This window comes from Rhinolophus sinicus, linkage group LG11 (genome assembly GCF_036562045.2).
Source record: "Rhinolophus sinicus isolate RSC01 linkage group LG11, ASM3656204v1, whole genome shotgun sequence".
NCBI lineage: Eukaryota > Metazoa > Chordata > Mammalia > Chiroptera > Rhinolophidae > Rhinolophus > Rhinolophus sinicus.
The window spans coordinates 17251816-17267390 of NC_133760.1; the positions used below are offsets into that span (position 1 = coordinate 17251816).

At 47.6% G+C, this 15575-nt stretch overlaps 1 protein-coding gene across 2 annotated transcripts in view; it reads right to left on the minus strand.

The window, feature by feature from the left end:
* Nucleotides 1-15575, minus strand: part of ZC3H18 (zinc finger CCCH-type containing 18) — a 59642-nt gene that overhangs the window by 16567 nt on the left and 27500 nt on the right. For both annotated transcript variants that reach the window (XM_019742696.2, XM_019742695.2), the window contains 2 exons: nt 10910-11027; nt 9300-9568 (listed from right to left, as the gene is read on the minus strand). In XM_019742696.2, coding sequence (XP_019598255.2) covers nt 9300-9568; nt 10910-11027 — 387 coding nt within the window. The remainder of the gene's footprint in view (nt 1-9299; nt 9569-10909; nt 11028-15575) is intronic.

The following is a 15575-nucleotide window of genomic DNA, read 5'->3' on the forward strand; positions in this document are numbered from 1 at the left end:
TTCTCAACAACAAGGTTGCCGGTCAATTCCCGTGTGGGATGGTGGGCTGCGCCCCCTGCAACTAAAGACTGAAAACGGCGACTAGACTTGGAGCTGAGTTGCGCTCTGTACAACTAGATTGAAGGAAAACGACTTGGAGCTGATGGGCCCTGGAGAAACACACTGTCCCCCAATATTCCCCAATAAAATTGATAAAAAAGTGAAATTAAAAAATATATGAATGAATAGTACAGGTGATACCTGGATACAGCAAATCATGCAGTTGGCACAAGAATGAAGTAAGTTTAAGGATCACTCTGTGTTCACGAGTCACTCCGCAAACCACCAGAGTCAAAGATGAATGAGCGGAGTCCCAGTTGGTTTCTCTCCCCCGACATGGGGGACCCGAACCAGGAAGAAACGGTTTTAGACTGGGATGCAGAACTTACATCAGCTATTTTAATGGCAGATGTTATGGAAAAAAATGACTAAATTAACAATCAATAACAAATTCATTAAAAATTCTATTTGGGAAAAATGTTCATATGATATTGGGAAAAAGTGGGGGAAGAGGCAAAATCCCCACTCTCAACCCTCAAACACATGTGGGCGGGAGTGTGGCCAAGCTCTAACAGCGGCAGTCATCTCCAGGCCATCTTTTCTTCCTTACTTTTCTTTATTCTTTCGGAAGTCTTCCAACCTTTCCTAAATCATCATGGTTTAAATTATTACAAGAAAACGTTTATTTAAAATTTTTTTCCATTTCTGCAAAGAAAATCTTTTAAGACTGTTGCCGAGTGCACACTAATCACTGGTTTAGTGACATGTCCTCATGTCTTACAGGAACCTCAAAGGTGAAAGAAGGTGGTGCCCCTGCCCACTGACCTCAGGCTCTGGAGTGGAAAGTGGCTTGTAAAGGGCACCCTGTCGAGGACATGAGTCCTTAACTGTCTATAAATGCAGCACCACCAGGGACAGCGGAAGCCGTCCTGCGCACAGCAGCAAATGAAACACACACCAGTTAGGAAGGGACAATAACTAAGAACAAGGCTTAGGCCGATGTGCCCTGGAAACCCTGGTGAGGCTGGCACCTCCGACCACCCAGGTCCCCCGGTGGTCAGACAGGTCTGCAGGGGCTGTGGGGCTGGGGTCATGCCGGTGCCTTGGGCCGATGGTAGAGAAGTCAGGCTGTACTGCTTTCTGAGAGCCCAAGATACCTGAGGCTGAAGCCCTTCTCTCACTGGATGACAACACCCCTGAAGAGAGGCGGGAAAAATAGGGATCAACTGCACCCAAACAGAAAACAGCAGGCTTGCCACCCACTAAAGCCCTGTGTGCAGGTGAGCCACTTAACACGTTGAAGACGTGACCGTGAAGAAAACCCAACTGAATGGAAATAGCTGGTAAGAGAGGACCTCAGTCAGGAATACTGACATCAAGAGCTGGCTGACCAGTTTGGAATTTGCATAAACACTTCTAAACATACAGGGGGAAAAAACCCTCTAGTAACCTCTGACGGAGGAAGTGGCCTTCCCTAGGCGCAGCTACCACACAATCTTATCTCCCGGTACCCGGTCCTTTGTTCAAGGCCACAGAGAGACTCCAAGGGACAGAGGGCAGCTGTTCTATGACTGTCAAAGAAAAATGTCACAGTAAAACACAACAAAGCGTTCCTGAGTCACCTCTGGACACGCTCACATCTTACATCAGCACAGAGGTGTCAGTGCCGATGATGCAACGTGCTCAGAGCTTGTCTGGAAACTCCGACCTGGGTGGCTGCCAGGTTTGGGGTCAAAGGTAATAAAAGATAAAAAGGATGAAGGTTCTTCTAAAACCAAAAGGGTTAAACATGTAATAAAGATACAGGAAAAGGGGGAAAAAAGATACAGGAAATTCGAAGCACGTGGATTTCCTCTTAACTGAACTCACTCACACTCATGTCTGGAGAAGCCTGTCAGCAGTTCCTCTGCTATTTCATCGGAGAAGCTTTGTGGAGAATTACACTCTGCTCACTTCCGTTAGCACTGAGCAGAACTGCATACAGGGGTCCTGAGTGTGCTAGGGGCTGCCACGCCCCCTTACTGGACGTGTGTGTGTGTGTGTGTGTGTGTGTGTGTTTCTCCTGCCCCCAAGTGCACCCTGCTCCACACTGCGCGAGGAGGAGGCTCCTGCCCCAGCGCACCCGAGGGCATGCCTGCTACAGAAGAAACAGTCCCAGTAACCGACCCTCCCTAAAGCAGGCCCACCTCTAATGCAGTCCTTCACATTCCCTGTCCAGGACTATCCTTACATTTTATGATCCACCCCACTGGCTGTAACCCCTCCTCCAAACTCCGCTGCGCTGTGTGGCTCTGTCTTAGGGACCCACACACAAGAAAGAATGTGACCTAACTTGTATTTCCTATTCGTATTTCCCAACTCCGCGTCCCTCACAGGACCGAGTAAAAGGCCTACAGCACATGGCAATGCATGCCGAATCAACGAGGCCCAGAGCAAGTCCCAGAACCCTGCCAATTCCAGGGCCCAGAGTCCGGCCCTGACTGGAGGGCCCTGGGCGATCCAAGGGCCCGTGGACTTATACAAGGGTTGCCATTGCGGGCGGCAGTCCTTCCAAGGGAGGCCTGAGAAAGTGGGGGGCAGGATAGGCTTTCCCCAGCCAGAGGGGCACTCAGAGATGACAGACCCATCACTTTAATCCTCATGTTTTGAAAACATATCTGAACTTAATAACAAGAAAGTAAACCTGAGAGAAATGTAACTGTTAACAAAGGTGACACTTATGATCCCACTCACATTTTAATTTCTGGATGAATAGAAAGAAAAATAATCTGTACTGTTTCAAGTGGTGGGCAGGTATCATCAAGACTTCCTTTCCAAGGTGAGGGCCTGTCATTCAAATACGTTTTCGGAATTTCTAAGACTACGAACCTTGCCTTAGGTTCTTTATTTCTTCACTTCCCACCCTTGTTCCCCACAGCGAATACACAACTATGACTGTAAACAGAGTAAGGCTCAAACAGGCTCCAGAATGCTGCTGATTCAGGACTGTATTTGTCTTCATCTGTACTTACCCAATTCCGACCCATATCAGACGTCTACACTTAGCCTTGAATACACGAGACACCACTATCTTCATCTTTATCAAACAGTTGGGCAATTTCTGGACAATTCAGTGGGTAAGGAGTCAAGAAGTTAAACAGAATATACTTTTTCTTCCTGGGCAAAATGACTTTCTCTGAGCCAAGCAATTAAGCCCTGCCCAGGACTCGTTAGAATGAGCAATTATAAAGGTAAAATAGGTTTATTAAAGTCTCAGGGGAGTGCCTTTTGCACTAACAGAAATATCAGTGACTATTTGAGAGCCAAGCCTGTGTGGTAAGGCTCTAACTCTGGCTCATCAGGGACCAGTAAGTATCATGACAGAGCCAGGAGCGGAGTGGGAGGTGCCCTGCCCATCACAGGGCCTCAGGACAGCACCATCCTGCTTCCTGGGTTACACACATCCTGTGTGACTGCTGAGGGCAGGCCAGGTGTGGTCATCTGACACACTCAGGCTCAGCGAAGGTGTGAGACTCCACCACGGGGGTCTAGGTACAATCAATCCCAACCCATAATATTCAAATTCAGGAAATCAATAAACTCCACCAGATGAGACGTGCACCTCAATGGGATGGCACTGAAAGGCGGTGGTGAACCCCTGGCTGCTGGAGGCAAAGCAGAGAGGAAACCGAGATGACCAGCCCTGCGCTGTGCAAGGCTGGAGAGGCAGCCACGCCTAAAAAACAGCAGGGGAAACAGTCACCAAAAGCTGAGGGAAAGCTAACATCCCCCCCCCCAAAAAAAAAGACAGCAGAGTCCCAGGGAGCAGTCAGAGCAGACCTGAGTGATTGTCACCCTTCTCTCTAGAGTGGCAGAAGGCCACACAGCCTCAGCCACAGCCACAAGGGTGAGGCTGAGCCAGACAGAGACACAGAGGGCAGTCATCTGCATGCAGCACGTTCACGGCTATTCCCTCCCTGACCGCAGCTGCTCCCTGACCCAAAGGACAAGGCTAAGCCAGTGCTTCCGAGTCTTTCCGGGACAGTTACCAACCACTCTGCAGAGGCTATGCACGCTCGCTGGCTGCCCACCTGCCCTGGGGCCCCTGGTGCATCTCAAACTGGAGGCTCGCGGGTTGGCATTTCAACGCCAGGGCCACATTGAGGGTGCAGTGACAGCCCACCAACCACCTGTGCTGAGAGCCAGGGCACAGGGCATGGCAGCCCCCGGCGATGAGAACCCCATGTGGGAAACAATCAGGCTTCAGTGAGTGTGAGGAAAGGAATGGGAACCAGTTCTCCCTTATGAGGGTTAAACAACTCTCCTAGGAAATGAGGAACCTGCCATTTCAACCCCAAGGGGCACCATCAAACCTCAAACGCCCATCTGAATATTTAGTCAACAGCTTCAAAGATAACAGGTAGTCTGAGCAATAACCTCCAGGGAAGGTCCCAGTTACTATTTATATATGGAATGAAATTAATTCACCTAAGCCAAAGGACATCCTAATTCCCTGCCTCAGCTCCACCCAGAAAGCACACCCACTGGCTTGGCTGTAAAGAGTAGGTTTCACAAAAGGGATTTCCCCCTATCTACATCGATGTAGAATTGGTTAAAAGGTTCTGTTCTATTTAAAAATAGCCCCAGTACAGGAGTAGGCAAAAGTTCTCAAAAGGCCTAATTATAAAAGGAAAACCTGGGTGAAGAGTGACACAATCTCTAAATACAGGGACACTGCATCTAGCCTGGGAGACGTACAGAAAAACCGAGATGTCCCTGAGGTAGAGATTTGACAGAAGTCAGCTCACCAATTACCTGTCCTAGACAGGTACATACAGCTGGGGGAAGTGAGGGAGAACGGCAGGAAAGAGGGCAGACAGGCGGGGATAGAAGGGGGCCCTGGTCTCCTGCTGGCCTGCTGGGCCTGTGACTCTGTCTCCCAGGAACGGGAGTCTCGGCTTAAAGCTCTTATTGGCTGCAGATTAAACAGAAGAACCACCATATTTCATTAGTTTATCATCGTCCACTCCTACTTCTATCCACTGGGCCCTGCGAGTAATAGTCCCAGTGCAGAGTCTGTCCTCACACGGTGGCTGAAGACAAAAGCTTCCTAAGTGGTTCTTTCTGGATATAGTTATGTCATCCTCCTATTTTAGGTGAGAAAAGTTCTTTTCATCCAGCTAGTGATGAAAAATTCCAAACCTGTTGAAGGCTAAATAAACAAGCTCTACTGTAAGAGGGAGATCATACAAAGGTATTATGTGAGGGAAATTCAGCCACCTCCTGAAGTGGTCACGCCAGCTCTGGCTGACGAAAGGAACTAGGAGGCCATGCTGGAAATTCTGTTCTGGTGAAACCTCAGCCCTCAGGCTGGTAGCTGGGCTGGCAGGGATCCAGCCAGGGGATCAGAGATGGGGTTCAAGACTCCCTAGCACTAATGAGACAGGCTAAATCCAGACCAAGTGATGCCGAGTGCCCCCCCCCATGGCAGTAGGTACTGGGGGGTGGAGGCCCACAGGAGAATAACTGAGAGTCTGTGGAGGAAAAGAAGGGAACAAATGAGGTCAGAAACCAGGGTGGGGTCAGGGAAGAACAGACCCACGCAGTTTGGTGAGAAAAGTGCATGTGATTTTAGGAAGAACTTAGTCAAGCTTCCTGATCCCTGACCTACGACTAGTGCAGCTGAGTTATCACTGATCCTTTCCTCGCTTGAGAGTCTATAGTTATGCAAACATAGGATTTGGAGGCTGTTCACAGCAATCTGCTACTTGGGGGCCAAGCCAATACATGCCACCACTTTTAAAACACTCTTTTTGGATTCCTATGCACTTTGCTTTGAAGAAGAGGGCAGGCAACACTGGAGGTACAAGTGAGACTAAATGGGCATCTGTCCTACAAGTTAGTAACCAGCAGAGAAACACAACCGACCTGTGCAGCTGTCCTCCAACAGGCCCTCTAAAAAGTACACTTGTGGGTCTAAAAACCCTCTCCTGGCTCCCTCCGCTGGAAATACAGATACTTGGTTTGAAAGAGCTGCCTGGCTTCTCGGAAACAAGCAAGGTTAGTAGGGGCTGGGGAAGGGCTGGTAGCCTGAGTAAATATGAGTAAATACACTTGGAAACCACTTGCTAATGTGATTCAGGAATCCACGGAGTTACATGGGCAGTGATGCCCTAGCCATTCACTTGCCTGTCTTTCTTGTGTCTCTGCTTAAGACCAGAGATCTGGATACACATCAAAACAGAGCCATTTTATGAATCTGGAAAGCAGACTGAGTTAGGTCTGATTGCAGGACTCAGTCTGCAATTCTACCATTGCTACAGCACTCACTTGTATCACATAAGGTACAAACGCAGGCTGCTACCAAACCCAAACTCATTTATGGCTCCATCAAGTTCAGGAGCGTCTGCTCTGTGCCAGCCCTGAGACTACAGGGCCCTCCAGGGGATTTACATTCTAAAAGGTCAAAGATGATAACAGATAAGAGAATGAGGCACAATAAAGCAGGGTGGGAAGATAGGAGTGGGGAGACCTGTATGCGTAGTGACAACCTACAGAAGGGATAAAATAAATATTTGCAAACCATATGTCTGATAAACGGTTAATATAAAAAAATATAATGAACTCCTATAACTCAATAGCAAACAAACAAATAATCTCAAAAAATGGGCAGCAGATCTGACTAGTTTCCCAAAGATGACATATAAATGACCAGCAGACATATGAAAAGATGCTCAACATCACTAATCATCAGGAAAATGCAAATCGAAAGCACAATAAGATATTCCCTCACCCCTGTTAGGATGGTTATTATCAAGAAAACAAGAAATAACAAGGGGTGGCAAGGATGTGGAGAAAGAGGAGCCCTGATGCACTGCTGGTGGGAATGTAAACTTGTGCAGCAGCTGTGGAAAAAGTATTGAGGTTCCTCAAGAAGTTTAAAAACATGAAAGTACCATATGCTCTACTTAGCAAGTCAATCCCACTTCTAGGTATACAGCCAAAGGAAATGAAATCACTCTTAAAGAGATACCTGCCCTCCCATGTTCACTACAGCATTATTCACAATAGCTAAGACATGTAAACAATCTAAGTGTCCACTGACGAGTAAATGGATAAAGAAAATGTGGTCTATATAGTCAATGGAATATTATTCAGCCACGAAAAACGACATCCTATTATTTGTGACAACATGAAGGGCACTAATGCCAAGTGAAATAAGTCAGACAAAGACTCTCTGTTCTCACTGTATAGTCTCACTTATATGTGGAATCCAAAAAGCCAAACTCACAGAGAGTAGAATGGTGGTTGCTAGAGGGTGGGGGAAATAGGAAGAAATTGGTCAAATGGTACAAATTTCCAGTTATAAGGTGAATAAGTTCTGGGATCTAAAGTGCAGCATGGTGACTGGAGTCAATAACACTGAACTGCACAGTTGAAAGTTGCCAAGAGAGTGTATCTTTTATTACCACACACTCAACCAAGGTAATTATGTGAGGTGATGTTAGTGTTAACTAATTTTATTGTGGTACTTGTTTCACAACGTAAATGTATCAAATAATCACATTATATGTCTTAAACTTACACAATGTTATATCTAAACAAAGCTGGAATAAAAGAGGCTTTCCCTTTAAAAAAAAAAGGAAGATGAATATCATCAAGAAAGTGACAGGACAACCCACAGAATGGAGACTGTATTTGCAACTCGATATCCGATAAGGGACTTGTACCTAGAATATATAAAGAAATTTTACAACTCAATAACGAAGACTACCAAATTTTAAAATGGGCAAAGGATCTGAATAGACATTTTTCCAAAGAATAGATACACATGGCCAATAAGCACATGAAAAGATGTTCAACACCTTTAGTTATCAGAGAAAAGTACATCAAACTACAATGAGGTACCACTTCATAATCACTAGGACAGCTATAATCAAAAAGATGGATAACAAGTGTTGGCAAGGACGAGGAAGAAACTGGAACCCTCACACATTTCTGGTGAAAATGTAAAATGTTGCAGCTGCTTTGGAAAAGTCTAGCAGTTCCTCAAAAGATTATGCACAGTTACCACATGAGCCAGAAATTCCACCCCTAGGCGTTTACCCAAGAGAAATGAAAAGTCTGTTCACACATAAACCTGAATGTACATGAATGCTCATACCCAGGAGCTGAAAAAAGTTGAAACAACCCAAATGTCCACCAATAGATGGTTAAACAAAATGTTGTATATCCACACAATGGACTATTATTATTTGGCCATAAAAAGGCACGACGTATTGCTACATGCCAGAATACGGATGAACACTGGAAAACATTGTGTCAAGTGAAAGGAACCAATCACAAAAGACCATGTATTATATGATTCCGTCTATATGAAATGTCCCCAATAAGCAAATCCATAGAGACAAAAAGTGGATTGATTAGTGGTGGCCAGGAGCTTGGTGTGTGTGTGTGGGGTGTTTGGGGGAAACTAGGGAGTGACTGCTAATGGGTACGGGGTTTCTTTCAGAGGGACAAAAGTGTTTTAAAATTGTGGTGATGGCACCACAAGTCTATGAATATGCTATAAACCACTGAATCTGTACATGTGAAATGGGTGTATTGCATGGTCTGTCAATTAGATCTCAATAAAGCTGTAAAACACACACACACAAAACTTCATTGAGTATTACGATTTTCTAGTGAGGACCACCTGTCCTGCTCCAGTATTTAAATATGTTTATAAAGAAAAAGGGCTGTGAGAAGCCCCAGAGCCTGCCCCACACCTTGGGCCTTTGCTGTGGGGCATGCCCTCACTGCCCACTGCAGCAGTCCAACTGGCAGCTGTCATGCAAGCAGCATGGAAGCCGCCACATAGAGAACAAGCTAAGTGGAGTGGCCAGCTGGCCACCTGGAGACTCAAGGGCCGGCATTCCAGCTGCTAGAGCGCCACACTGTGGCCAGCAGCATGCACCTCCTGCAGCTCCCAATCCCTTCTCCCACGCCCCAGGGGAACCGGATGCAGGCCTTCCTGATTTAGGCCAGCAATACGCTGTCCGTAGTGCATGTCCTGTACCACACATGGCACGTGATAGGGCAGCACCTACGAATCAACACACATCAGCATTTCTTCAGCACCTGGTTTTGGGACCGTGGGCTGGAGCTGTGGGAAGCAGGTGTGCTTGCTGACCAGCGAGGCCCAGACAGCGTTGCTGCAGAGCCCCAAGCCCCGCTCCTCTCAGGGTCCCACACCCCGGCCTCCCGGACCCCAGCAGGGACCCCAGTATTGGGGAGCCTACCTTGGTGGCTGCGGGGAGCGGGGCTTTGGCTTCTCCTTCTCCTTCTCCCGCTCTTTCTCCCTGTCTCGGTCTCTGTGCTGTCTGTCCTTCTCGTCCCGCTTGGCTCGCTCTCGCTCCCACTCCTCTTTCCTCCGCTGCCGCTCCTTGTCTCGCTCGCGCTCCCGCTCCCGCTCGCGCTCCCGCTGCCGGCGTTCCCGCTCTCGGTCTCGCTCCCGCTCCCGCTCGCGCTCTCGCTGTCTGTTCTCTCGCTCTCGTTCCCTTTCCCTTTCCTTTGTTGAAAAGCCAAACACACACACCAGCTGCAATTTAAACACTTATAATGAAAAGTACAGAGAAAATGCAAAAGAGCAAGGCAATGAAGATTAGGAACAATCTCTGGTGTTAATTTTGTTTCAAAGTTTCCCCTTAAAAATGGGTTAGATGGCAAACTAGGGTGGAACTCCACCTAAGAGTGAACTCTTCCAACCACTACTTCTGGTTGCGGGTTCTGGCATGTGAGCCGTGGGCCTCCCTGGCCTCAGCGCTTCACGTGAAGGGTGCAGACAACCTAGGCCTCGCACAGGCCCAGGCTCGGGGCACCTAAAGCACTCTGTCTGGAACGGGGTGGAAACCCCAAAATGGTGGCTCTTGTTTTTCTAACCACAATGCTTGAACACCTTTGTGAACTACTGCTCTATTCTCATTCATTCATTTGCTGTAATATTCAAAGTTAAAAGTGAATAAAGTCCAAATCACAGCACACTGATGGTTTTCGGGCATTAGGTGGCCTTAGGGAAATGAAGTGCACTCCTGACCTTCATGCTGGCCTGCCCCTTGGACATAGTGGGGGAACATGGTGGAAAGGGATTCCAGCAGGTGCCTGCTACCTCCAAATCTGCCCTGCCTGGCACGAGACACCTGCAGCCCTGTAGCCCAACTGCAGTGAGGAATCTGCTCTACCAGGTAGAGGCGCACAGATTGTTAACCAGTGTCTTCATGTCTCTAGAATCTCAGCAACTAATGGGCTCCCAGGGCAGTCACCTTCCTTTGGTCCTAAAAACACATGGCTGTCACATAAGTCACAGCACTATTAAACTGCCTCTAACTGATCTCTTCCTAGTGGCAGCTTTTTCGTATCACCCTAAAAGCATTAAAATGAGGGACTCAAAGGCTGAAGCACATGTATTTGTAAATACAGTAAACTCTCAGAGAAGTATCAATACAGACCAATTCTCCATTAGACAAACAAGGCCTGGCTGGTAGAGGCCCACAGAAACGGACTTAAGTGGTTAAGCACAATTATAAATGGTATTATTAAGGAGTCTGAAAAAGTAATATGCTCAAGAGAGTGGAACACACTCCCCTGCAGACTTTTGTCAATAACCCGATCAGCAAACCTAATTAAAAAAACCCAAAACCTATAGCAAGAACACAAATAAACCCAAGGAAGTCTGCTCAAATCACCACAAATTTAATCTGTGGATCTGAATCAGTTCTCCACAGTCAATTGGGCGGGTTAGTACACTACGCTGACACAACTAAGCCCACATAAAGTCCGACAAATAAGAAAAGAGGGCAATTTTAAGGAATGGCTCAGTGAAGTTCAGCTCTGCACATTACGTCCTACTTACTCGATAATTGTGGTACGGTTCTGTTTCTGTGTATTGCACCCTGAAATTCTCGTACTGTCCGCCACGCCAGAACCGCTCTATTTCATAGTCATAGTAAGGGTCTGCGTAAGGCTCGAGTCTGCAAAAAGAACGAGTAAAAAGTATATCTTTTCACTTAAAAATATGAATGTAAAAGTATTATATAAAATGTTAACAAACAAAATCTAACACATTAAGAAAATAACGCACCATGATTAAGTGGGATTTATTCCAGAAATGCAAGGTAGAGTCAATATTAGAAACTTCATGAGTATACTACATATGGTAATAGGCCTAAAGGGAAAAGCCAGAGGATTGTATTTACAGATGATGAAAACGTCTGTGACAAACTTTCACTACCCTTTCTTGATGAAAATACTCAAGAAAACAGGAAATGATCCTTTCTTAATGTGATAAAATATATGTATACACTTTAGAATAAAGCCAGCATCTTACTTCGGGGAAACGGGGAAGGCACTTCAGTGAGATGGAAACGGCAAGGAGGCCTGCTGTCCCCTCAGTGACCTAACATCGTGCTAGAGGCACTGCCAAGGCAGTCAGGCTACAGAAGCCCAAGAGAGGCAGAGTGGGAAAAGAAGCGAAAGATCTCAATTTGCAAATTACATGATGCTATAAAAATCGAGACTTGATGATAAAGCCAATTCAAATAGCCAAAGAACCCATCCAGTAAGGCACATGAAGAAAAATGAACATATAGAAACCAATATCTTCATACACACAAAAAATTACCCCTAGGAGACAGAGGGTAGAGAAAACTCATTTACAACCGCAAGAAAGAAGAAAACATATGGAGGAACAAAATACATTTAACCAGAGATGTGCAGAACTTTACTTCAAAACATTCTCGAAAGACACAAAAGTTTGTGTGACGATATGCCTTGTCTTTAGTTAGGGTGAGTGGATATCACCAAGAAGTCAGTTCTCCCTACATTAATTTACAAATATAGGGCAATCCCAGTAAAAACACCAATGAGTTTCCTTATGGAGCGAGACAAGTCGATCCTCACATCCACATGGAAACAGACATGCGAGACCAGCCAAGAACACACGGAAAAGACAAGACACACGCTGGGATGTGATAACATTATAGGAGGCCTGGGCGTGAAGACACACACGGAGGAATAAAACAAAAGTCCAGAAACAGACCCCAGCACGCATGATCAAGATGGACTTTCGATCAACAGGAACAGGACACTAGCTAATCCTTGCGAAGAAGGTGCGAGTAGACCCACATGACCCACCTGGGCCAGAAGCCAAGCACACTGACCCAGATGACCTGCCCTGTGGGTGTCTTGAACCTGGGGGAGGTGGGGGGAGGACAGGGAAACGCACATTTGGCAACAGATGGGCCCCAGGAGGCTCTTGCAGGGATTTCGTGGGTAAACTGGCGGGGAAAACCAAGGTGCCCACAGCTTACAGAGGCCCCACTCTGAGTGGCTGCGGAGGCCTCTGCCAGGCTGCGCTGCAGCCCTTGCTGCGACCACCTCCAGTCACCTGCAGGGCCTTCTGCTGGCTGCTCTCTAGGGAATCTCTCCTCTGGTGTTTCCAGTGCCTTGGGCAGAGAAAACCTAGGCTGGCTCTGCCAAACGATACAGCTGTTTTTCATCCCAAACAGCCAGACGTCTTTCTAACAATCTAACCCTCACACTACTCAGATAATATTTAATGACAACAATCACTAACTGTGCCGAGGCCTGCAGCACGGCATCGTGTCACACAGAAAGAGAGACTACGGTCCCCGAGGCACAGACTTTTCCTGTGACCTTCAAAATATAAAAACCAACACAACACACAGCCAATGAGCTGGTTAAGCAAAATGAAAATGGCCTCTCTCCTGAGGGATTTCTCAGTCTTAGGAGACAGCCGATGGAGAAAGGGCACTTTCCCACCTGACACGTGCCAGCGATCCCTCAGCCTGCCTCCCTCGGAACCAAGTCTGGGCTGCCCACGAGCCCGCAGGGCCTCGGACGCCCGTAAAATGCTACCATGAACGCAACCTGGCAACAACTGCCTCTTCAGGCACCATCTTGAAGGACAGACACTGGCAAGAGCACTTCTAGGCCCTGGGCATGTGGCCTAACAGTCTGACCCTGGTTGACTAAGAAGCTCTGTTCCCAACAGAGATAGTGTAGACGACATTCCGTGCAGGTGACACCTCGTGCATCCTGGGGGCCCCTATGTCTTCTGGACCACAGGCAACCTCCAGGACTCCATGGAGTGCTCTCATACAGTCCCCACAGCCCTGTGCAGAGATGACATTTCTTAACGTCTCCTATGCATGAGGTCTCACGGGTCAGATGGCATCTGAATACAGTGCCCAATGTGGTAGAAATGAAACTTTAAAAGCTATGAATTGGGGGTGTCTGTCTAGAGAAACAGTATTTTTACTAAGTGATCATGCTAGAATTGTGTTTAATTCCAAATAAAGGTATAAAGTAAAAACAATTTTCCCATCCTTTATACCATCCTAGAATACTTCACCCGGAGTTGTGGAACGGGCAGCGTTCCCATGGGTTCTACAACCTAGTACCTAGCTCCACACGACCAGAACTTGACGGCACTAAGAAGGTTTTGTGACAACTACTCAAGAGTAGTTTCTATCCCTACAATTCAGCATCAAGTCTGACAGCCTACGCTCCTGGAATTAAAATCAGTGTCTCTCTGACTATGAGTGGGCAGCAGAATCACCTAGGGGGCTTGTTAAAAACAGCAGGCTGGGCTCCACCTTCCCTAGAACTTCTGATCCAGCAGCTCCGAGGGAATGGTTTTCAACAATCTCCCAGGTCTACGGACCACCCCTGGGGAGCTACAGCTTTCAATCATTTTACCACATTTCCCCACCTGGGGTGTAACCGTGATTGTAGGCCTGCTGTTGTCCCTCACTGGGTAAGGAGTACCAGGGCACAAAGCAGTCACAAAGCAGGGTCCCAGTAAATAAGAATTATTAAGGCTGGCCTTTTTTGAGTCTTAACATTGATGGCCCTTGAGCCTGTTGTTAAATTCCAACTTAGTTTCTCAGTCACCCTTCTGCATCGTCCAACTCAAAGCTGCCAGCACAGCTGGCCCACGTGCCCTGCTCAGCCGTCTGAGTTCTAACCCTTTCTCCCAGCTTCTGTTTTAACAGTTCCAACCCCACGCCCACAGCACCTGGCGGCTACTTTCTGCAGTTGCTACCTTTCCTTCTGCAGTCACCTCTGCTGAGTGGACCCTGGCTGACACAGCCCTTGCACTGAGTGCCATCGGAAACAGCTGGGGGCACTTTCCCACCTCACACATGCTCGGGCCGCATTCCCAGCAGTTTGGATTGACTAGGTCTGGGTGGGGCCTGGCATGTGCATGTCACAAAAGCTCTAGTTAGTTCTGAGGCATACCTGATATTGAAAACACAAACAAAACGCAAGTAAAAGCCTGGCTCCAAGGCCTGCTTCACAGGCTGCTGAGTCTCAGGGTCCTGCAGCATCGACCCTCCCTGGTAGAGAAGGCAGCAGCCAGCGTCAGTCTGGCACCAAACACGGGGCAGGACTAGAGCACACCTGCTTGTGCAGCCAAAGTCGCCACAGAACCAGACCCGCCGACGGCTCCCCATCAGGCACGTTTCCGGAGTCCGTGCTCTGGCCAGGATGGGAACCTGGCAGTGTCAAGGATCGACCCTGAGCTTCTAAAGCCTCTGGTTTCCCCACTCACACCCGGTCAGAGCACGTTCTGCGCTGCAGCGTGCTTCTGTGGACACTAGCTCCTGTGACTCTCAGGCAAGGACAGTGTCATCACCTGCACTTAAGCTAGAAAGGGGTGAGGCCTCCAGACTTGTGGCAACATGCCCTTGGTGAGCCAGGAAACGCAGTTCTCACTCACACACTCCTGCCTGTGATCTCACACTGTACCCGCACAGAATTAGAAAACCAAAGTCTTAATTACTCTTTAAACCTCTCCCCCTCTGACCTCTGAGCTGCCAGTGCGGACACTGGAGCATCCTCTCCTCTTCTCTCTGCACAGACAGCCCAGGGACGCCTAACCCGGGACCGGAGGGCCCTGCCACAGCCTAGTGGGTTCAGGTCGCCAAGACCAAATCCTGAAGCACAAGCACTGTGTGTGTTCCTTTTCTCTGCCTTTTACTGCCATTTCAGCCAGAAGTCAGTGACTGTGACTTTCCAGTAGCAAATGTAAATGCACCAAGTGTTGCTACAAGACTAAGATGGTGCTAAAGCCGGTTGGGATCACTGACCGCATTACACGCCGTCCCCGGGACCTGAGCCCACATGGCACTGGCTGCTCCAGAGAAACCTGGCCTCTTTCTGTTCCCTGAGAGGTGAGCGCAACAAAGCCAGGCTTTCCCCTGGGAGCAGGAACACTGGGAGACAAGCGCTGTACTCATTAGGTTATACAATTTGGAAAGATTCGACTTATGTTTTTCAACCATATATGCTTTCTCTGTAATTATTTTTTAAGAGACCAGTAATAGAATATCTGGAAGAAATAATAAAGACAGCATTTACAGTGAAAAGGATCAAACCTGCCACGCTCCTGGATTTTAGTGACAAATTTCACAGGTTTTCCTGGTCCCTGCATAACTTGGGGAGGGGTGGGGAAGAAACTTATGGGGCTTTAGGGGCTTTAAGAACGGCTGTAA